The 24,615-nt window shown below is 43.8% G+C and overlaps 2 protein-coding genes across 3 annotated transcripts in view; both read right to left on the bottom strand.

Moving 5' to 3' along the window:
• Nucleotides 1-307: 307 nt before the first annotated feature.
• LOC129707897 (small lysine-rich protein 1) lies at nt 308-8,929 on the bottom strand. 2 transcript variants are annotated; one of them, XM_055653340.1, is made up of 3 exons: nt 8,704-8,929; nt 3,700-3,764; nt 308-2,786 (listed from the first exon to the last, which is right to left on the bottom strand). In XM_055653340.1, the coding sequence occupies exons 2-3, from the start codon at nt 3,700-3,702 to the stop codon at nt 2,550-2,552; spliced, it is 240 nt and encodes a 79-aa protein (XP_055509315.1). In that variant the 5' UTR covers nt 3,703-3,764; nt 8,704-8,929; the 3' UTR covers nt 308-2,549. The 2 variants fall into 2 exon arrangements, with proteins under 2 accessions (XP_055509315.1, XP_055509314.1); XM_055653339.1 differs by lacking the exon at nt 8,704-8,929 and adding an exon at nt 5,191-5,330.
• Nucleotides 8,930-11,119: 2,190 nt separating this feature from the next.
• Nucleotides 11,120-24,615, bottom strand: part of strip2 (striatin interacting protein 2) — a 36,729-nt gene continuing 23,233 nt past the window's right edge. Inside the window, exons 13-21 of the mRNA XM_055653336.1 lie at nt 24,506-24,577; nt 23,909-23,983; nt 21,807-21,904; nt 20,348-20,474; nt 19,482-19,582; nt 18,115-18,181; nt 16,372-16,476; nt 14,525-14,729; nt 11,120-13,786 (exon numbers count right to left, since the gene is read on the bottom strand). Of these exons, the coding sequence (XP_055509311.1) occupies nt 13,530-13,786; nt 14,525-14,729; nt 16,372-16,476; nt 18,115-18,181; nt 19,482-19,582; nt 20,348-20,474; nt 21,807-21,904; nt 23,909-23,983; nt 24,506-24,577 (1,107 nt within the window). The 3' untranslated portion in view covers nt 11,120-13,529. The remainder of the gene's footprint in view (nt 13,787-14,524; nt 14,730-16,371; nt 16,477-18,114; nt 18,182-19,481; nt 19,583-20,347; nt 20,475-21,806; nt 21,905-23,908; nt 23,984-24,505; nt 24,578-24,615) is intronic.

Here is a 24,615-nt window from a genome sequence, read left to right as displayed (position 1 = left end):
AAACCCCAATCTCTGCTAACTTCTCCCAAACAAACAAATCAGAGTTAACTTATGTTGCTTATCATGTTCTTCAAAAGTCTCTCTGCACATTGTAACCAATGAAAAAGTTTTGAAGTTCCACTCCCCATGGTTGCCACACAACCCCAGCCAACACATGCGTGCAATATTGAGGAAGTGCTACATCATTTTTTGAATGTGATGTTAAACTGAGGTTGTGTTTGGCCTCTTGGTTTGACATGGGGCTCAATGATACTCTTCAGAAAGGGGGGGGGGGGGGTGAATTTCCTCTTGTCCAGTTTATATATACCCCAATGCAGTTTCTCAATACATTCGACCACTGCAACATTGATTATATTTGGAAACTAAATTGATGAGTTCAAAGCTCTTTAGAAAGTTACAGCCTAGTGGAGATCTTACTCAAGATGTACAGTCACTGTTGTTTCAAACGCAAACATGGAAGCTATTTTCACACCGTAAAGTCTTCCAGAAACACTGAAATAAATGATCAGAAAATCTGTCTTGCGCTAATTTATGTGGGATTAGTACCAGATTGGAAAATTCCACTGCTTTATGAAGTTTTGAGATTTACATTCAGTTAACTAGATGGATGGCGTCTGATTTAAAATGACCCATTTGACAATTCAACACTCGTCCAGTGCACAGGATGTGGGATTCAAACTAGAATTGTCTCACATGGAAACAACGATGTCACAAGTGAGCCAGGTTTGACAATGAATATCTCATCTCAAAATACTGAGTCTTGCACAGTGCAAGCCTAAGATGCCACAACTGCCAGTGTTTCATCTCCCTCCCCTAGAAGGTCCTCCTTAAAATCAATTACTGTCCAAGTTCTGAGTTACTGCCTCTAATACAATAAATCCTTATTTCTCATAGTGGGATCAATTGCAAACACTCCAAATGGCAACTCAATGAGGACACAAGAAATTGCAGTTGCTGGAATCTTGAGCAAATCACAAAAAGTGCTGGAGACACACAGAGGGTTAGGCAGCATCTGTGGAGAGAATGGACAGGTGACGTTTAAGGTTCCCGACCTGAAGCGTTGTCTGTCCATTCCCACCACAGATGCTGCATAACCCACCGATTTCCTCCAGCACTTTGTTTACCCAATTTAACGATATTCTTTAGGACAGGGTATTGCTATTTACTTATTTATAAATCCAGACCCACGGTAATCCTCTCATCCGAAAAACAATTACTGGTAGCTATGGGCACTTAATGATAGTCTTGGCCTGAAAGGATCAGGAATACCTGAGCCTAGCCCTGTAATTAGGATGTCACTGAACCCAGAAGCAGGGGCACCCTAATTACAGGGCTAAGGTTTCCCGTTTAAAAAAAAAAACCCTTTTGTGTGTTTTATTTTAAATTACTTCCTTGACCCTCTCCTCTTGCTTTCCACTGGTAATCAGGCACCAAGCAATAATATCGAGCGATTCTCACCACCTTTAGATGAGTATGCGGATACAACTCCGTGAGGTCTCACCAACAACTTGTCCAATTGTAACATGATATAAAGTATCAAAGAGATCATAAAAACATTTGGTCGCTGCCTTTGGGGAAATAGAGCTTTAGATATCCTTCCACAACCTATCTTGCATTACATAAACAACTTAAAATAGCATAAAAATGGCAAATCTGGATGAATCCTGCATCTTTTGCATCCTCCAGGCATCTCAAAATTGCAAACAATGAGCTATTTGACAAAGGTAGTCACTGCTTTAATGTAGGGAAAATTTAGTCACTTATCCCTTAGTGTTTCTGGCTGAAGAGCGATTGCTGGTCAAACTCTGAGGAGAAATCTACAATTCTTCAGTTTGTTCCTTTGGTTGCCTAGTTCAGACCATAGCTTCTCTCCCTCTCCGCTGTTTAGTTTAGTTCAGTTTAGTTTGGAATAGTTTAGTTTAGTTTAATTTAGTTTAGTGATACAGTGTGGAAACAGGCCCTTCGGCCCACCACGTACACGGGAACCAACAATCACCTGTACACCTGTACTATCCTACACACTGGGGACATTTTAGAGAAACCAATTAACCCACAAACTTGCACACCTTTGGAATGTGGGAGGAAACCAGAGCACCCTGAGCAAACCCACAGGGAGAACATACAAGCTCAGTACAGACAGCACCCGTAGTCAGGATCGAACCCGGGTCTCTGGTGCTTTAAGGCAGCAACTCTGCTGCTGTGCTCCAAACTGCCTCAACAGCTTTTGGTAGTGAGCTCTTTAACAGAACAGAACAGGACAGTACAGCACGCCTCAGTAAACCTCACATCCTGAAAAAATGCATTCTATTTGCCAATTCTTTTCTATCCTACCCGCAACCTAAATATTTCTCCCAGATTGACGCCTGGCTGCTGAGAAAGCAGATTGCATCAATCCATTGGCATTCCTCCTAACGACAGTGGGTTAGGAATGTGAGAGGGGTGGATTAAACCAAAACGTGAGTTGGGATATAGACAGTTTTTGATCTGCACCATCTTATGTTAGAATATTAGATATTTATTTCTACATATATTTTCTTTATTTAATCATTTTATTTCCGTCCTTTCTTCTTGGGTCTTCCAGGCCAGAGGAAGCCTCGATAAGCAAGGCAGGTAGGCACATTGTGAGAGATGTAATACAGGTTGAACATGGCTGCAGGACTCATGATGTCCACTTCCACCTGGGAAGCTTTCTCCTTCTTCTTCTTCTTCTTGCTCCCGGCGGCCCTCTTCCCACTCTTCTTCTTGCCGCCTGTATTCTGTGCCTTGGGCTTGCTTCCCTTGCCGGGCTGCAACAAAAAGCAGGCAACTTGGTTTTTTTCCCAATAAAATGATCGCTCATGATGGAAAGGTCCCTGATGCCAAATGTCCCTACTACCCACCACTAGTTGCCCAAGAGACTCTTCCCCTCTTCCAGCTTCCTCTTGTCAGGCTTCTGAATGATCCATCTATGAGCAAGATTACAGTCCTGATTCTCCAACCTGTGGACATTGGACTTTTTATATGGAACTAATGCGTTACAATGCCGAGAACTATATTCATAGTGGTAGAGACATTGTATGGCCCAGGCCCTTTGGCCCAACTTGACCAACATGTCCCATTTACACTAACCCCACCTACCTGCGTTTGGCCCATAGTCCTCTAAAACTGTCCTATCCTTGTACCGGTCCAAATGTTCTTGATTCCGCTACTCTGGGCAAGAGACTCTGTGTGTCTACCTGATCTATTCCTCTCATGAATTTGTACATCTCAATAAGATCACCCCTCATCCTCCTGCGCTCTGTATCTTTCCCTTCAAGTTTGTACTTGATTGGATAGCATGCAAAATATAGCACTGTGCCTTGGTACACGTGACTACAATAAACCTACATCTAAACACAACCTTGGGGCAGATGGAGATCTGTTTACCATCTCAGTCGTTCACCCAACCATGCCTCACACCCAAGGCACTGCCATAATAAAGTGGCCTAATTCTCCATAATTCTCTCTGCTTGAGGAGAAGAATATGTGGAAGGTCAAGATTGTTGGTACGCATCACCCATCTATTACTGGTCAACAAACCAGTGGATAGGTATCCAAAATTCCTTTGTAGAGGCATAGAACTTACTGATATAATGGGCAGGGTATGGATGGATGGAGAAGATTTTCCTTCATTAAAGAATAAACCCCCTTTAAGAAGAAAAATTGGATTCAATACTGTACCATTGTAAAACTGTTTGAGTCACAGAGTGGGAATCTTCCTAGTCCTGTTCGAGGACAACCATCTCCTGGAAAGAGACAACAATCAGACATTCATCAGCAGCGCAGCCAATGTCTAGTCTTTACAACATCTGTCTTCACAACAACTTCCATAATATCAACCAACTTCCACTTCAAGTTCAGCCCATATCCTGCTGAACCCCTCATCCTGCTCCATGGCATTTTAAGACTTCCTTATTCCAGAGTCTCACCTTCACCTACAAACACGAGCTCCCACCTTGTTCCACGCACTGAGCTCCCACCACCCCTTATGGATCTATATCGAATACTTACCCAACACACTGCCCTAGCCTCATTGTTAAAGGCATGTTTATACTACCATCCCTTTCACAATGCCCTATCGATCATGTCTGCAACCTCCTCCAGATAACCGCTAGTAAATTCCCCTTCCACTGTCATGCCTCTCTGGAATTCCTCCAATGCTCTATCTTGTAGGACGACAACATCCTCGAAGTCAGAAGCAACCATTTCAGTTGAGCGACCTTCCCCAGTTTTGAAGGTAGTCAGCGCACCCAAACCAGGCCACTCGGCCCAGCGGGGTTATGCTGTTCCGTGCTCCTCATTAACTCTTCCACCTCACCTCCCCTCAACCGTGCATTCATCTAGCCTCCCACACGAGAGGCTGCAGAGGCGAAAACACAAAGTGCTGGGGGAATTCAAAGTCTGTGGACGGAATGGGCAGACGATGTTTCGGGTCGGGACCCTTCCTCGGACTGACGCTGCCTGACCAGCAGAGCCCCTTGTTCAATGCATCTCTCCGAAGCAATTGCTTCAGCGGCTCTCTGTGTGTTTTCGTGAGTTCCGCCGCCTCGCTCCTCTCCGGACAAAGACCCTCAATGTCACCGCTCACCCGCCTCTTCCCAATTCCCGCGAGCAAAGTAACGAGCAAAACACAAAGTGCTGGAGGAACTGCATCAGTCTGAAGAAGAGTCCTGACCCGAACCGTCGCCTCTATCCGTGATCTCCAGAGATGCTGCCTGACTCGCTGTGTTCCTTTAAAACAATCGTGACCCAGTGAGTGTGTGTAGTTCCCTGTAGATAGACACAAAATGCTGGAGTAACTCAGTGGGACAGGCAGCATCTCTGGAGGGAAGGGACGGGTCAGCATCAGCTGTTTCGGATCGAGACCCTTCTTCAGACCTGTGACAACGTTACAGTTTCGCTCAATGCTCCAGCATCAGCTGTTCTCTCTGTGTCTGGCCGTGTGTTTAAAGTTCCCACCGCCCGGGCTGGACGCGGCGAGAGGGGGAGATAGATGCCCGGGACAGTGAGAGCTGGGTGTGGGAGCCCCGGGCCAGGCACCGACCCACCCGCTGGATCCCCGCCCGGACCAGACGCTCCCAGAGCCGCACATACTGTTGCACAGCGCCGGCATCCAGCCCCAGGGGCTCTCGTTCAATCTCTCCCTCCCTCCTTCCCCGTGTAGACACATACCTGGTCCCGCCGCTCGGTCGGGCTCAGACTCAGTCAGAGGCGGGCAATCCAAACCCCAGCTCCAAGCTCAGGCGGAAAACTATTGTTTACTACGCGTCTCCATAGAAACTCAAGAAGGCACGGAGTCTCCCGCATAATGTACTGGGGAAAGTATCCCGGGGAACTGTGAGCCCAGAGGAATGGGAGTCAATGCCCCAGCATCTTGTGGGTGGGTAAGTTCACCCAGTGGCTGCACATGGGGGCTAAATACCCCATCCCAAACATCTGGAAGACCAGTGTCCATTAGACAGCATCTTGACAGATACACTTATAGCTGTGGAAAACATTGCTTGCGCCACATGTTGGAGCATTGTGTGCAACGCTAGTCGCTGCATTACACTTACAGGAAGGATGCGAAGCTTTGTTTATTTTCCCCATTACACTACATGATGTGCTCCGAATTGACTGGATTGCACGCAAAACAAAAAATGGTCACTGAATCTCGGTTATACATGATAATGCCAACCAATGCAAGTAGTTTGTCGGGATGCTGCCTTGTGTTTAGAGACAGTAGTGAGTAGAAAGAGTTTGGACAAACTTAGATTCTTTCCTTTGGAGCCTCGGCGGCTGAGGGGCGACCTGATAGAAATTGTTATATTATTAGCTAGGATAGATATTCAAAGTTGTTTTTGTTAACCTGAGCGCAAGTATCAAATACTGAAAGGCATAGATTTATGGTGAGAGGGCGAAGGTTTAAAGGACACTCTCAAGGCAAGGTTTTATACAGGGAAGGTGAGTGGCTGGAACATGTTGCAGGGGAATGGAGGGGTGGAGATGGTGGTAGAAGCTTGTACTCGCTAGAATTTAGAAGATTGAGGGGGGATCTTATAGAAACTTACAAAATTCTTAAGAGGCTACACAGGCTAGATGCAGGAAGATTGTTCCCGATGTTGGGGAAGTCCAGAACACGGGGTCACAGTTTAAGGATAAGGGGGAAATCTTTTAGGACCGAGATGAGAAAAACATTTTTCACACAGAGTGGTGAATCTGTGGAATTCTCTGCCGCAGAAGGTAGTTGAGGCCAGTTCATTGGCTATATTTAAGAGGGAGTTAGATGTGGCCCTTGTGGCTAAAGGAATCAGGGGTATGGAGAGAAGGCAGGTACAGGATACTGAGTTGGATGATCAGCCATGATCATATTGAATGGCGGTGCAGGCTCGAAGGGCCGAATGGCCTACTCCTGCACCTATTGTCTATGTTTGTATGTTCTATGTTTCTATGCAGATATGATAGCAAGAAGCATCGAGGCAGATGTTTCATCAGGCAGATGCTGGTGGGAGATTGGTGAAGAGGAGAATTTAACGAGATGGCACTGGGTCAGAGAGGGAAGGAGGAAGATCAGACACAGTAGAAGGTAGGTGATGTCACATCGGAAAAGGGAGAGACGATGGACTAAGGTGGAGGAGGGGTTAGGGAAGGTGGACCAAGGGAGAAGAAACCCAGCTGGTTTGGTGTGTGGATGATGGGCAGATGGAGTTGAGGAGGGAGGAGGTATTGGTAATTAGGGTGGGAGATGGGGGAATGTAAAGGGTGAATGAGATAACACATGGATGGATTTTAGGCAATGGAAAAAAAACAGCGGGGGTGTGGGTTATCTCAAATTGGAAAGTTGTAAATCCATACCATTGGGTTGTAGGCTAACCAAGCAAAATAATGACTTGTTGTTCTAATTTGTGCTTGGTCTTACCTTGACTGATGAAGGCAGAGTTGCGCCCGCTACTTTTCACATTATTTGTTATTGTGTGAAATGATGGAATTGACAGTTTTGTGGCTGAGTTTGCGGATGATATGAAGGTAGGTGGAGGTGCAGGTAGTGTTGAGGAAGCACGGAGGCTGCAGGGGACCTGGGCAGGTTGGGAGAGCAGGCAAAGAAGTGCCAAATTGGATACAACATAGCAAAGTGTACGGTCATGCACTTTGGCGAAAGAAAGAAATTTTCTAAATAGGGAGAGGATCTAGAAATTGGAGGTACAAAGGTACATGGGACTGCTGGAGCAGGATCCCCAAAAGGTTACTTTGCAGATGAGTGGGTGGTAAGAAAGGCGAGTGCACTGCTAATATTCATTTCGAGGGAACGAGAATATAAAAGCAACAATTTAATACTGAGGCTTTATAAGGACCTAGTGAGGTGACATTTGGAACATTGTGAGCAGTTTTGATTCCCATATCTGAGGAGCGATGTATTGGCATTGGAGAGGGTCCAGAGGAGGTTTACGAGATTGATCCCAGGAATGAGTGGGTTAACGTACGAGGACCTTTTGAAGGCTCAGGGCCAATACCTACTGGTGTTTAGTAGAATGTGGGGGGGATCTCATTGAAAACAAACAGATAGTGAAAGGCCTGGATAAAGTGGACATGGAAATCATGCTTTCAGTAATGGGAGAATCCAGAAATAGAGGGTACAGCAGAATACATTTAGAATGGAGATGAAGAGGAATTTCTTCAGCTAGAGGCTGGCAAATCTGTGGAATTTATTGCCGCAGACGGCTGTGAAGGCCAAGTCATCGACAATGTTTAAAGCGAGGATCAATGGGTTTTTGATTAGTAAGGGCATCAAATGTTATGGGGAGAAGGCAAGAGAATGGGGTTGAAAGGGTAAAATAGATCAGTCATGATTGAATGGCAGAATGGCCTAATTCTGCTCCTATGTTTTATGGAGAACAGGTGTTGTGCAAATGACTGCTTCATCCTTATTTGGTCTCTCCAATGTAGAGGAGCCACATCACGAGCACTGAATGCTGTAGACCAGGTTTGGAGGTACAAGAGAATGTCTCACCTCGAAGTACTGGTTCCTGGATGGTGGTAAGGGAAATTGGAGGTCTACTGCTTTTCCCAATTTGCATGTTTGTTTGATCGGAAACATTACTTGTTTTTGCACTCTGCCATGCTGCTTGAGCTGCTAAGTATATCCATCATTATGTTTTAAAATCAAATAAAGGTATTTAACCCATTCCAGATTTTCTACTTAGTGTTTGATGGCACTGGACCTGTACTCATGGTAGTTTAGAAGGATCAGGGGGGAATCTCATTGAAAACTACTGAACAATGAAAGGCCTATATAATGTGGAGAGGATGTTTCCAGTGGTGGGAGAATCTAGGGCCAGAGGGCACAACATCAGAATGAAAGGATGTATCTTTGGAATGGAGATGAGGAGGAATTTCTTTAGCCAGAGGGTAGTGAATCTGTGGAATTCATTATCACAGGCGGCTGTGGAGGCCGTCATTGGATACTTTTAAAGCAGAATTTGATAGGTTCTCGATTAGTATGAATGTCAGAGGTTACGGGGATAAGGCAGGAGACCAGTGTTGAGAGGGAAAAATAGATCAGCCATGACTGAATGGCAGAGTAGGCCCGATGTACTGAATGGCCTAATTCTGCCCCCATGTTTTATGAACTTAAGTTTCCATCTCATTGACTTTAATATGTTTAATTCATTAAAATTTCCAGCCGAGCACTCTGAACCATACACTCACCACATTCCAGCAACCAGTCTATCCAGTTTTTGGTTCCAGGACAATTGTCAGGGAGGATCTTGAAGTGGTTTTTCAATCTGGTTTCTCCAACGCCTGTGACATCATGAATAGGAGCAGTGCATTGTGAGCACCATTAGTTGCTCACGATGTCACTGGTGCCACTCATGACATCACAGCAGAGGTGAAATATTACACGGTGTGAAATACAAGGGGTAACAGTGAGGTACCAACTAGAGTCCATCAGATTACCACGGGCTTAAGAAGGTGGACATAGGAGAAGTATTTCCAAGTAGAGATCTAAACAAGGATCATAAAAGAAAGTCAAAAAAATCCAACGGACAGCTCAGGAGGAACTTGCCCAGAGAGGATACAGAACTTAGAACTCACCATCTTAAGGAAAGACTGAGATGAACAGTTTGAGGCAGTTAAGAGAAATTTGACCTTGAAATGTATGCAATGATTCAGCTCTGAATAGTTTAAACAGTGATTGTAATAAGTCAAAAACATCTAACTAATTGTTTCCGTTAAGTTGACTGTTGGCATGGGTCAAACATCAACACACTCCCTGGTTTCGTTAAATTAGACCAGACCTGGGGAAGCAGATATCTAGAATCAGGCCGGGAATAATCCAGTAGAGAGAAACAAAGAAAAAAAAAAGATTGGGTGAGGGGGGAGACAGATAGGAAAGGATTTACAAACAGCTTCATACAAGTGATGTGAAGGAAGACAACTATTTTATATCAATGTAACAAAATTTACAAGGCATTTGGACAAGTACTTGAATAAACAGGACATAAAGGGTTATGGAATTAATGCAGGCTAATTGGATTGGTTTAAAGAAGTGATGGTCGGCATAAACACTGTGGGCCAAAGGGCCCGTTTTGAAGCTGTAAAACTTTGTGACTTTGTCGTAGTTAGTTTCTAATTTTGTCACATTTCAGATTGATAGGGGCTGAAACATTAGGGGTATCAGCATTGTGGTTTGACGGAGGAGGACACAAACTAAGAGCTCAAAAGATGTGACATTTTGGTCTTTACCTCAAGGGGCTGGAATACAAATGGGAAGGAAGTCCAATTGGGGCACAACACTCAGAAAGAACCTTAGAGTGGATTCATGTCAATGATCATTTAAAAAACTGCAAATGCTGGGCATCAGAAACAAAATCTTCCAGAATTATTCAGCAAGTCAGTCAGCATCTCTGAAAGGAGAAACAGTTCTGGGTCCAGGACCTTTGTTTCGAGGAAGGATCCTGGACCCGAAATGTTAATTGTTTCTGCTTCCACAGATGTTGCCTGACCTGCTGTATGTTTTCATTGTTTACTGATTTTGCTTATTATATTGGAGTTGAAGACTGTTAAATAATAACTCGCATAACTTGATTCACATTTACTTATGTATCAGAGATTGAGGGACTGTGGGCATCTAAAATCATTTAAAAAAAAAATAGTTTAGAAGACGGATTATCAAGAATAAAGTACCAAGCTTTAAATTAGAGCTATGCTATTCAGTGTGCAAGAATTGTTCTGTGTTTGGTTACAGGAAAACAATTAGAAAATTGACATGTTTGGAGTTTGCTTTCTGAAACCAACAACAAAGGATTTTGTTAGCTGATAGCGTTAAGGAATAAGCAAGAATGCAGAGTTAAAGCATAGATCAGATATGATCTAAATATAAAGGGGGGGGGGACAGAGCCAAGAATCCTGAAATATTCTACCACTGTAGCTTGTAGAATTTAAACAGGTAATGAAATAAAACCTTTGATGTGAATCTGTCGTCCTAGCCCAGTTGCTAAAATACCATACAAGTGTGGAGGTTATTCTTCACTGCCCATGATATGGTCCAATTACCTTTTCAGTTCAGGAGGATTTAAAGAGAATCTGTCTCCAACTAAAGCGGATTTTAGATAACAGCCAAAAAGTCACTGCGAAGATTTAAACTCAGCATGTTGTGACACACACGTACATCATGGTTGAGTATGGAGGACTGGAGAGGAGCCAATGTTGTTCCGAAGATTGGAGCAACCAACCCAATAACTGGAGCAACTCAGTGGGACAGGTAGCATCTTTGGAGAGAAGAAATGGGTGACGTTTTGGATCAAGACCCTTCTAGCCAGTTGTTCCTTTGATGAACAAGTAGAGATAATCCATGAAATTATAAGGCATGGGTCAAACATCAGCGGTAGGGAAGCTATTAGAGAGGATTCTCTGGGATAGGCTTTACTTGCATTTGGAAGAGAATGGGATAATTAAGAACAGCTAGCATGGCTTTGGCTGAAACAGGTTATGTCTTACTAACATGATTGAGGTTTTTTTGAGTAGGTGATGAAAGTGTTTCAGAGGTATATGGGTGTTTCCGTAAATTAGGGTACCAACCTGTGATATGGGTGGCCAAATTTGAAAGTTATTAAATTATAACAAAATATCACAGCATTAAAAATGGGACTACCTATAATCCTTTTGAGTTGATTTGTTATCAAAATCGACCATAATTTGACCAAAATTTAATACTTTCAAAATGTTTTTGAAAAATGAGAAAAATATTATTATTAATTAAAAAAGAAAAACACAAATGAGAAAAATATTTAAACCTTTCATTTCGATATTAATTTACTAGATATTTGCCTGGAAATCAACATCCGTGTAGACAGGAGCAAGAAAGCAAGAAAACACAGGGACATATCTGATATTTTTCTTTGCAAAAACAGATTTATTTATTTTTGCTTCATCTCGTTATTTTGATACCATGATCTATACTACTTAAATACAGGATATGAAACAATGGGATTATTACATACAAAACACGAAAATTACCTGGATGTTTGGAGACCTTCAGTTCCACTACTGAGTGCTGCATTTACAGTAACGGTCATATATAAAGTAGATAGACAGAATCTTTTTCCCCCAAAGTTGAAAATGTCACAAACTAGAATGCATAAAGTTAAGATGAGAGAGAGAGGCAGATTAAAAGAGACGTGCAAGTCAGGTTTTTCATACAGATAAAGTCTAGAATGTTGCCAGGGGTGTTGGTGGAAGCAGATCCAATAGTGTGGGTTTGAGAGTCTTATAGATAGCTAAATGGATATGCATGGAATGGAGGGATATGGATTTCAGGCAGAGATTAACTTGGCATCACATTCAGCACAGACATTCTGGGCGAAAGGGCATGTTCATGTACAGTTTAATGTACCCAATCCAGACATGACCCAATCAAACATAGCATTGTTCCAAGTGCAATCATTCAGCTGCCAGTTAGTAGATGTTCCGTTTGCTGAATGAGTGACCAGTTGATTCACAGACCAACTTAGTTGCCCTGTTCACAACTACAACATTACAACAATGCAAGTCAGGGTTTTCCAACAATTGACCACATGCAGAGTCAACATAACCACGGCCCACAGCTGGGCACCAATAGTTTTAATAGAAGCAGCAACATGAATCTTAAGGCAATGGGCAGTGGCAGTATGTACAGGGAATTGGGTAAATGACAGTAAACAGAGAAAAGTAGTACACAAAAGGCCACAAATTGCTGAAGTAACAGCAGGCCAGGCAGCATCTCTGGAGAACATGGAGAGGTGACATTTTGGGACCCTTCTTCAGACAGTACACAGTTGCATTGCAGACTGGAGGGATATGTGCAGTAGAGTTCCCCAGGACTTTTCATAATATATATCAATGATGGATGCGCACACATTAAACCTGGAGGCCCAGTGAACTCTGAGACGGATAGGAATAGACAAAGATGTCGCAGAGAAGTTAGTGAGAGATGGATACATTAAATGTGATGCAGACAAATGCAAAGTGTACCATTTTGGTTAGAATAGGCAGCATAAACACGAGGACACAATTCTTGATGTGTGCATGAACAGAGAGATCTAGGGTCTACATGGATAGTTCATTGAAAGTGGCAAAACTGATAGAAAAAGTGTTTTTTTCTTTAACAACACGTGAATTTCTGGGCACTATAAGAGAGGCAAAGAGTCCAAGGACACGGAAATCCTGATGAAGTTATGAAACACTAATTAGGACACAGTCGGAACATTGTGTCCAGTCCTGGTGCTACATTTTATGGAAGGTGTGACATGGACTCAAAGGGGTACTTGGCCAGTTTCCATGTTGTAGCCTTCCTGTGACAAGAGCCCAAAATCTCCCTTCAGGATAAAAAGTAATTACACATTTGGTAATCAGCCCATTATGCTTCCTGGCTGTTCTTCACTAGACTCTGGCAATGGACTGTGAGAAAATCATGAATAATAAAATCATAACATTTAAAAAGTGGCAATGTAGGGTGGGAAGCGATGGAAATTACAATCAAGATTAGATACACTCAATGTGTGTGGGAACGTATGGTGGGTCATCGTGAATCCAGCCACTTTACCCTCATTGTTCCCATACAGTAATGTATGAAGGGGGCTTCAGTCATGTCTCCAGCAGCAGAGACATAGGCATACTGAGGCACTGAGCTCTTCAATGCTCATGGCTACAGAGTGGGACTACAGGCTGCAGGGTCATGTCCAGCTGCTCTCAGCATTGAATGAGAGGGAAAGCTGCAGGATCTCAGTGGTGGTGCAAGGGATTATCCCCGATGGCATCTGTTTTGTTGCTCCAGTTGGCCAAGTGGGGACAGGTAGGAGACAAGATGTTGTACAAACTCACTCAGGTCACGGTGCCAGAGATGGGCTGGGGGATTGTCTGAGAAGTAACAAGGTTCCATCCCAAATTTACAAATCAAACACCAGGCCAAAAGTTGAGATCGGATTTCCGTTGGGAAAGGTCTTTGGCAGACGGGCCAGGATAGCAACACCTGCTGCAGAGGCAGGTTGCCATCATCAAGCCAGGGGCTGGAGCAGATCCTCCCAGCGTATGGGCTGGGCAAAGACCTCCCTCTCCAACCAGAGTTCGTAGCTGTAGCGGAAATCCTCGGGCAGTGGCAGGCGACGTCCCAGCACGCTCTGCAGGCAGTTGTCCACCGGGGCAAACTCCAAGTCACTGTGGTACAGGCCATAGCGGCGACTGTTGAATGTCTCAATGTTGACTCTCAGAGCACACTCCTCCGCCTGGAAGTCCCAGGGCCTTGCATCGATCTCTGTAGAGAGACAGAGATAGACATCAGACCTACAAGCCAGGATCACAGATCCACAAGGATAATGCTGGCGTTGAGAGATTCCAATTTGAGATAACCCCAACAACCCACTCCCCCCATCCCATTTTAATTCACCCCCCCACCCCCCGTGCCCACCTGGACCTGCATATACTTCTCCCCCACCCACATTCCTTCCTCTGGCTGCACAATTAGCAACTCACTAATCCTTTACACAAGATCATAAGTGATAGGAGTAGAATTAGGCCATTCGGCCCATCAAGTCTCTTCAGCCATTCAATCATGGCTGATCTATCTCTCCCTCCCAACCCCATTCTCCTGCCTTCTCCCCATAACCTCTGACACCCGTACTAATCAAGAATCTATCTATGTAACTGTGTCAATGTTCTCTCACACCTTCTGTTGTAATCTCTGGCTTTTGTTCTGACCATCTGCCTATCAACCCCCCCCCCCCCCCCCCCCCCCCCCCGCCTGTGTTCACAATACCTGCCGTTTTGTCCTGTATCTTCACTCTCTCAGATTTCTCCCCTCCCCCACCCCACCGCAACAATCGATCTGGTGAAGGGCCCCGACCCGAAACGTCACCTATCCATGTTCTCCGGAGATGCTGTCTGAACCACTGAGTTACTCCAGCACTTTCTATCCTTTTTTTGTAAACCAGCATCTGCAGTTCCTTGTTTCTACATATTGAATATCCTCATGGCGTGATGATGTTCCCCGTACCATTGCCATACGCCCAGTCATCATTAAAGCGATGTCGCACTTTGTGGTAGATGGCAGACATGGTCTTCATGTTGCTCTTCCTCCACTGCCGCCCCATGTATTTGGTCTGGATCTTCAGCAGTTTGAGTGCATACAGCTGCATTATTGCCTGCTTTGCCCTCAGGACCCGCTTCAAAATTGGCGCCGACTTGAAAACCACAAGCATCTGGGGAAAAACCAGAAGATGGACTTATTGTGGAGGTAATAGAAAAAACATTTGGAGTGTCAACATTAGAAAAATGATCACACCATGAGGGCATTCAAAACGTAGAAACAAAGAACTCCAGATGCTGAAAAAGGATATAAAATGCTGGAGTAACTCAGCGGATCAGACAGCATCTCTGGAGGACATGGATCAGTGACGTTTCCGGTTGGGGCCCTTCTTCAGATTGTGGGGAGAGAGGGATGGGAAGCTGGGAGAGGGGAGGGGCAGGACAAAATGTGACAAACCAGCATCAGCAAGGCTTCATGAAGTAGATATCATGTCTGACAGTGTTATTTAAATTATTTAATTTAGTATTAGGGTGGATAGAGGGGAAATAGTATGTGTAGCATACTTGGATTTTCAAAGGGACTTAGGAAGGTGCCCACAAAAGGTTTACCTTGCATTCTTACTTAAGAATTCATAGTGATTAGCATTGATAGAGCTTTGGCTAACCGGCAGGAAGCAAAGAGTAGACATAAGGACATTATTTTCAGGTTGCAACCTGTAACCAGGGGGGATCGGTGTTGTGGGGTGAACTATTTACAAGATATTAATAACTTTAAGGAAGCAAGTGTACTGGAGCCAAATTAACAGGTGACACAAAGTAGGTGTAGGAGCCATTTATGTTCAGGCTAGCTACTGTTGGCATATTATATTATTTTGTCTAGATATTTCTAGCAGTATAATTTTGAACACTTGGGGGCAGGCATTTGATGCATAGAAGGGCGTTACATATAGCATAGCGGACAGGGAGTGACCAGACCAGGCACAGGGGTTGGAGAGCACACAGTTCTCACCAGATGGGAGAGAACGGAAAGTTACAGCTTGTATGCGAATAAGGACCTGGCATGTTCATCTCTTTGTTTGTACAACTACTTCAATAAAGAACCAATTAACGCTGGAAATAACGACTGGAAGATCTGTTCTTTTTTTTGTCTGTGTAAGATCACTCCTACTTACCTGTGTAGTAATGGCAACAGAAAACTGGACATTGGAAAAGTTAGAAATTGCCATTCCAGTAGGTGAAAAGGCAATCTATAGCGAGGATACAAACACCTTCACAGATGTTGATGTTAAATGTGTGGGCAAAAGTTGGTGAATGCCAGAGTTGGCAGGAGTTCACTTTGGAAGGAAGAATGATAAAACAGGTTTTTTATTTAAATCGAGAAAGAATTTAGGAGCTTTCAGACGTGTAACACAAAACGGCTCACATACAAATCTAGCTAACTGAATGCTGATGGTTATTTCAAGGGTCTTGGAACATAAAATGGTTAAGTCCTACGACAATTGTAAAAGGCACTGGTCCAGGATACTATAGTATCCTTGTATGGCAGAGGGAAGGGGGAGGCTGGGACATGTTCTAGGTGGGCTGTCAGTTCCTGAAATCATAAAGAGCCACAGATTTGGAATGATAGAATTGTTGGAAGGAGGAGATTTGACCATTACATACATACTGGACCCTATCACAGCAATCACATTGATCCTCCACACATTCCATGCAGTTCTGCACATTACATTCCAGAGAAAATTACTACAATTGTACCTCAAGGTTACACCCATAGCATAACCCAAAGGCTCTCAAAGGAGAAAGGTTTGCTCTCACCATGGTGCGAGAGTGTTTCCATTTGGTGAGCTTGTTTAGAATACGCAGCAGGTTGATACAGGAGAAGAGGTTCCTCCAGCAGAACTGATTATGGTCACCGGCTTCCTGCAGAATGAACAAATAGCACAGTTAACACAGTGAACTCCTCCCCAGAGCCCAAGGCAGAATCAGACCAAAATGGACAAAGCAGCAAAGGAACTGACACTAGCTCTACTCATTGAAAGCTTGACAGATACTGACTGTGTCAAAAGGTAGATTTAGGAAGGCATTTCCCGAGGCCATGGTCTAGACATTTCAAGGCCATGGAAGCATAGATGTTCAAGATGCCAGAAGGATAAAGCTGTTGGGGCTAAGGGCCTGGCGTAAGATATGGAGAAAGGGAGATACAAAGACTTGGAGGGATTTGAACACAAGGATGAGTATTTCAAAAAAGATTTTTTCTAAACTGAACAGGGGCTTGGTGTGAGTTGGAATCCTGCGTTCTATAACAACACATAGAACAAAGACGTTGCATTCTTGAAAACAAGAGTCAATGGTTTAATTTGTGGAAAAGAGGGAAAATGTGGTTGGAAGATGAATATTTCGTCTCCGCTACTTCAACCTACAGATAGGATTGAATACCAAAAGCAATCAGCTATGCCACACATTCAACCTGGACTGAAACTCCTATCATCTTGGCCCATTAAGATGCACCACAACCCACTGCATTGGCTCATAGTATCCTTCACCATGGTCTCTGGGAAATCCTTCCTTTACTGCTGATCTTCAGTCATCGTCCAACTGTGCCCACTAGCAAAGGGCAGAATTATTCCCCCTCTGTATTACCTCACATTCTGAGAGCATGAGATGTACTGCAGATCCCAGAGGAGCAACTAAATGAACAGTTTCCCTGATCGCTCTCCTCTACACCTCCAAGACAAATGTGCCACAAAGAGGACTGAATGCTGGATGTTTCTGCTCGGGTTCTGTGAGTGAAAAAACCCACCATGACACTGGGGGAACAATCTACATTTCTTCAGAACTGATTGTTCAATCTTGGTGTCGATCAGGGCAAAGAGCTTAACAGCTCAACCAAGAGCCAGCATTTTGTTGTCTCTGTACTGTACACTAATCTGATCTGAAGAACCAGCAACCAAAGCCGTGCCTAATTCACTCAGCTCATCAGGCACAGAAAGTGAGCCTTGAATTTGTGGATGTCTAAATCAAAGGAGACAGTCCCTATCCACTGGCCCAGTGAGTAATGTTGGAACACCCCTCTGCATGTTTGATATTTAGAAGCATTAGTATGTCCATCCAGCACTCTTGCCCTTTCCAGCAGGAATCAATGGTTAAATTATCCCCAGGGGCATCTGTACTTCAAACAAAGGGTTGGTGGGTGTGTGGAACAAGCTGCCAGAGAAGGTAGTTGAGGCTGGGACTATCCCAACGTTTAAGAAACAGTTAGACAGGTACATGAATAGGACAAGTTTGGAGGGATATGGACCAAGCACAGGCAGGTGGTACAAGTGTAGCTGGGACATGTTGGCCGGTGTGGGCAAGTTGGGCCGAAAGGCCAGTTTTCACACTGTATCACTTTATGGCTATGACTAAGGCTGGGGATCTTGTCAGTCCATCCAGGATTGATGTTCGACACAAAAAGCTGAAGTAACTCAGCGGGACAGGCAGCCTCTCTGGAGAGAAGGAATGGGTGACGTTTTAGGTCGAGACCCTTCCATGTTAGTTTCTTTCATTCCCTGTACTTACCAGAGCGTCAGTAGTAAGTTCTGGCAGCTCGTGGATCACGCAGTGAGGATAGTCCAGGACAGCGATACTGTGCACAAAACAACACATAGCTGTGACAAAGTCTACAGAGTCATTTGCATAATCACAGATTTCTCAGCAGGCCTTGCAGAAACCCCACAGGACGTTGTGCAGCCACAACGGGCCGCACTGCACAATTTGATGACTGAGATCAACAGAATCGTTTTGGTTGCTGCTTCCATCCTCCGCTTTCTCACACTGTGCAGTTCACGGAGGGTTAATGCCAAAACTATCTGGTGCTTCCTCTGTCCATTTTCCATTCCTCATTCAAACAACAGAGATCAAGGGGTGTCCAGTTGGCACATGGCTCTCCAGGGCAATCTGGTTAGTTCTACCCCATTGTTGTTCCCTAAACATCTCCAGTGTTTTCTTTTTTAAGCATTTATCCAACTTCTCTTTAAACATTAGTATTTAATCTGCCCTCTCCTGATTTTATCCACATCGTTATATGCTCTGTGAGAAAATGTTTTCTCATCTTCCCGCCTTTTCATTATCTTCAATCTGAAATTCTTAATTAGCAGTGTCCCTGCCAATGCAAACAGTGACTTCTTAATTACACTGCCTTAATTGTTTATGTTCCAATATATATATATATATATATATATATATGGATGTTGTGTGTGTGTGTGTGTGTATATATATATATATATATATATATATATATATATATATAATAAATTGTGTCCAACAGCTCAACTCATTCTGTACTCCAATATAAAAACATACAGCAGACATCATAAGAATACTGTTTACTTAATGTTGCAAATCAGTGAGTGTTAATTTCTTATGAACTGGAAATACCAAAGTTTAATTCACAATCTTCCCCAGTTTTCAGAACCAGTCAGGTGTCCACACCAGGCCACTACGCCATCGAGGAAGGACGCCCAACCGACTAGCTTCTGACTCCATTCTCTCTTCTTTATTAGGTAGCCTTTCTGGATTGAGAATGGTTTACTGGCTTGGTAGGTTCAAGGTCAGCTGCTTGTGATGTTCCTTCATGATGAATCAGGCTGTCAATAATCCATTTCAGGCTCACAGTTGTCACTTCCCCCATCCAGCAACAATTGGGTGGAAGAGACAGCCAGGCCAAACAGAAGCTAGCTTGCTTGCTGTAAATATCCCTTCCGCTCTCGACTAGTACACATGGGGATCCTGACAAAGACAATTAGATGACCAAGACATTGATGTGCCAGTTGACCATGCGCTCATCCCTGTGGACTTCCCTGTGGATGCTAACCCAGTTATAAAATTATGCCCTGTACGCAGGTTATGTTCGCAGTCACACGGGCGAGGTCAGAGTTCGTCCTTACCTGTTCTTGGCTGTGATGTACGACATGATGTTCTGATTGAAGAACTTCAGAATGAGAGGGATACAGTTGGCAAATACCAAGTGCTGGGAAACATATTCGAACTAGGAGAATAAAAAGGGGAGTAAGGAGGGATCATCTCCTCACACAACTCAACCAAGCTCCAACACATTATAGTCCCTACCCCTCTAGTGCTGTGTTGCAATGTTTATACACCCTTGGGGGCCTGCATTCTATTTTATGGCCGTCTCATTCACCATTGTCCCCTGCTTCATCTATTCACTCTTGACCTCTAACCCATCACAGACCTTTTTCTTTTCTCTTTCCTTTCCTGGGTTGTAAGCTGCCCAAGTGAAAGACCAAGGACCTTTCACCAATTCCTCTCTTACGCTATCAAGATCAAGTTTATCCCAGTTCATGACCATAACTTGAGGATCACCCATATATTTTACCACTATTACATTAAAACACGGAATTATGATTGCTGTTCCCCCAGTGGTATTTTCACCACCTGTCCAGCTTCATTTCCTTAGATGACATTGAGTGCTGCCCTGCCTCTTGTGGGATTCTTCCTTTTCAGCTTCATGCAGGAATTTTCAAACATGAACATCTTCTTGATTAAACGCACAGAAAGGCAGTAGAATTCTTACTCCACCACCCACACTCAACAATTTTGCACTTCCTCAGTAAACCATGCCATTCAGATTAGTTGTCTTGGTTGCTGGTTGGGTTCAAAGCAAGGGTTCCTACCCTGTGGCCCTTAGCTGCCCTCTAGGAGACAGAGGAACCAAGTCTAAGTTCCCCTTTGTGCATCCAGAGGTGACCTCAAGTGTTTGGCAGTGCCCCGATTGAGGAACCACACAGTTTACCTGGTAGATATGGTTGAGCTTGAGATGCTTGAGCAGCAGAAGCATGAGGGCAGAGATAGCTTTCACAATTATCTCTTTGTGTCTGTTGACATCAATGCCTAGCTTCATGCTTTGTAGCACAGTGATGCTGCATAAAATGTAATAGAGACAATCTGGCTTTGAATTATTACAGGATATATTATAATTAATTTCACTCTAAACCAATTTTATCATGAAGCGTATATTTCACAGCGTAGAAGCACCACCCAACGTGGCATCGGGCTGCAATGGAGGTAAATCTAGATTAAATTTCCTTTAATTTAGCCTAACTTTATGAAAAATGCCTTCCGATAGCACCATTAGTCACAGTCATAGAGATGCAGCAGGGAAAAATGCACCCAGCCCTTGTCTACCATCAACCATCAATTAAAGGAATGCTAAGGAAATGTCCTTAATTATATTATCAATGTTCCCTGATCAAGAAAATGATGTGACAACTTGAATCAAAGGCTCTAAAATGAGTTAATTGTAACAAGTTTGTTTTGGGATGTTTCGTTTAGTTTTAGTTTTGCAATACAGCACGGAACCTGGCCCTTCAGTCCACTGTTTCCACGCCAACCATTGATCACCCGTTCACACTAGTTATCCCACTACACACCAGGGGTAATTTACAGAGGTCAATTAACCTACAAACCCACGCGTTTTTGGGAAGTGGGAAACCCATGCGGTCATGGAGAACATGCAAACTCCACACAGATGTCAGCTGAGGTCGGGATCGAACCCGGGTTTCTGGTGCTGTGAGGCAGCAGCTCTACCACTGCACCAGTGTGCCGTCCAAAGAAAATCTTTCCCTCTACAAATTCAACCCAACGAAAAAAAGAGTTAAGAAGTTCTTAATAAAGTTTCAGCAACATGGTTTTAATCCAAAAAATAAAATATTTGAAAGATCTTCTCAGAAAGCTTAATCCTTAGTGCATTTCTTAGTTTGAAAGTGGATGGGTAAATTGGTTTAGCATTGACTTGACCAATGCCTCAAACAATTTAAAATGTATTACTGGTTTGTACATTTTTCCCCACAGTGTGAAGGCAACCATTAACTGATCTGAGGCCAGGTTTGTCAGTTTGTGCCCCCCCAGCCAGAGAGCGGGGAGTGGAATAAGGTGGTGGACATTACTTCATCCCATTCCTGTTAGCTCACACATGAAGACAGCAGTGGTAACTCCAGCCTTCACACACACACATTATAAACTTTCATGACTTAGGAATGAGAGTGTTGTTTTGATGTGGCAAACTAGAATCCTTCTCCGATGTGGGGACAGGCTTCCAGAGAGGATGGGTAAAAACACAGGGAAAACTGATGAGACTTTTGTTGAGGGAGAGTGCAAGGACAATGAGTGCCCCAAGTATAAAATATTACACAGAGACATAAGGGATTTCATGAAACTTACTAAAATTAAATTAAAACTGAAGCAAAACTCACGGCATTTCCTCGGGCAGAACGTCAGCCAAGATATTGATGGAGTCGGTCTTTGTCTTGGATGTGGGAGCAGCAGCCAGCTGTATCTTCAGCAGGGCTATCTGCAGAGTAAACCTCATCAGAACATCATCTGCAGAAGAATGATCTCATATTTCACTGCCACACCATTTTTCATCAGAGGTACTGCTTGGTAATGTGACAGTCAATTTATGCACTGCTTATTCACTCGTCAGGTCAAGTTTATTGCCATATTTAGTTTAGTTTTTTATGTTGAGAGATACAGCGCAGAAACAGGCCCTTCGGCCCACCAAGTCGGCACTGACCAGCGATCCCCACATATTAACACTCTCCAACACACACTAGGGCCAATTAACCTACAAACATAGAAACATAGAAAATAGGTGCAGGATTAGGCTATTTGGCCCTTCGAGCCTGCACCGCCATTCAATATGATCATGGCTGATCATCCAACTCAGTATCCTGTACCTGCCTTCTCTCCATACCCCCTGATACCTTTCGCCACAAGGGCCACATCTAACTCCCTCTTAAATATAGCCAATGAACTGGCCTCAACTACCTTCTGTGGCAGAGAATTCCACAGATTCACCACTCTCTGTGTGAAAAATGTTTTTCTCATCTCGGTCCTAAAAAATTTCCCCCTTATCCTTAAACTGTGACCCCTTGTTCTGGACTTCCCCAACATCAGGAACAATCTCCCTGTATCTAGCCTGTCCAACCCCTTAAGAAATTTGTAAGTTTCTATAAGATCCTCCCTCAATCTTCTAAATTCTAGCGAGTACAAGCCGAGTCTATCCAGTCTTTCTTCATATGAAAGTCCTGACATCCCAGGAATCAGTCTGGTGAACCTTCTCTGTACTCCCCCTTGTATGTCTTTAGAGTGTGGGAGGAAACCGAAGATCTCGGAGAAAACCGATGCGGTCAGGGGGAGAATGTAAAACTCCGTACAGACAGCACCCGTGGTTGGGATCGAACTCGGGACTCCGGTGCTGAAAGCACTAAGGCCTCAACTCTACCACTGCGCCACTCCATATTTCTTGCTCAAATATGGTGAGATACAGGTACAATGAAAAGCTTGCTTCCAGCAGCATTACAAGCAATATAGACTCAGACAGCACACAGAAAATAAATTATACATAATTTATACAAGACAGTGAAAATAAAAAAACTCCAATAAAAACAAGACTTTAGTACAACCACACAATTAGAAACAGTAGTGCAAGAGGTGGTCAGTAGTGTGCCATAGATTGTGGCTGGGCATGCATGCTACAAAACAACGGTAGGCAGCATTATGGGCAACAGAGGATCCCTCCCCAATTAACTCAATGCATTCCATGCCCTCTTTGAACAGAAGGTTGGTGGACGAATGCCACCCCCACTGCCAATCTTGGGTCCATCTGTACCAATGGTTACTGTGGCAGACGTAAGCTTGGCCGTCCTGTGAGAATGAATGTGCAGAAAGCAACTGCACTGGATGGAGTCCCTGGCCATATCCTCGGGACCTTGTGGATCAGCTGGCAAGGGCTATTTGCAGGCATCTGTAACCTTTCACCACTAAGGGGTCCCCACCTGCTTCAAGGAAACAACTATAATTTTGTACCAAAGAAAAGTAAGGTTGTTTGCTTTAATGACTACCGTCCAATGGCTCTGACATCCACCATCGTGAAGTGCTTCAAGAGACTGTTGATGGTGCACGTTAACTCCAGCCCCCCCCCCAGCCAGCCTTGAACCATGCAGTTTGCTTCCCATCGTAACACATTCAGCAGATGTCATCTCCCTAGCCTGAATCTCATCTTGGGAAAATGTAGACAGCAAGGGCTCCTACATTAGACTTCTATTTATGGACTATAGCTCCACCTTCAACGCCATAATGCCATCCAAACTCATCTCCAAACTCCCAGACTGAGGAATCAGTAATCCTCTCTGCCACTGGATGCTCGACATACTAACCCACAGACCACAATCCATGCGGATAGGTGACAACATCTCCTCCATAATAATTCTCAACAACTGTGGTCTGCAAGGATGGTGCCACTATACATCGTTGGGACAATTGGGCACACTGGCTGTAGACAGCTGATACTCACCATGTACTGTGGAAGATTGTATAACATTCCCTGATATTGTACCTCAATTGGGGTCTGCTCCACTTTCTCTGCACCCTGTGTTTAAGAAAAAGGCAAACATCTATATTGAGTTAATCAGTTTTGTCTGCTATTGAACTACATGCCAATTTATTGTGAGTTTGATAGGAATGTTCCCTTCCTTCTTTTGATAGCACCAGAATTACTAATATAACAATATTACACCAAGTATTATACACTCTCACTGATGTTTGAATATTTATTTGGGTAATCTGTGCATTAACTCCAGTGGAAAGATTCGGGAAAATAAACCGGCCTTCCCCAAAAAGATGATTCAGCTAAAGTCCAGAATATCCGTGTAATCTCTCATCTCACTCAGTCCAATATTTCAATGCATATCAAGCAAAGATTAGGACCTAAGGAAATGTGGGCTGTCTTAAATTACACTAAGAAGTTGGGTGATTATTTAAATAAGATGTTTCGCAGTCTGTCCTTATGCCCAGCAGAACAAACTTTACACAATAGTGCAATCAACTGGGAGACTTCTCATGGCCCACATTTCAAAGAACACTCAGACACATCCTCAGAGATGATCCTTACCAGTGACACTGGGGATTTCTGCAGCTCCTCCTCCCTCTTGGCCTGCACTTCAGCAATGGAGATGTATTTGTGCTAATTGAAGAAAAGTATAAAAGCAATCACATTAAAAA

The sequence above is a fragment of the Leucoraja erinacea genome, chromosome 22 (assembly GCF_028641065.1).
Source record: "Leucoraja erinacea ecotype New England chromosome 22, Leri_hhj_1, whole genome shotgun sequence".
Lineage (NCBI taxonomy): Eukaryota > Metazoa > Chordata > Chondrichthyes > Rajiformes > Rajidae > Leucoraja > Leucoraja erinaceus.
Note: the sequence above shows the minus strand (reverse complement) of the source record. Positions and strands in the feature narration are given on the sequence as shown.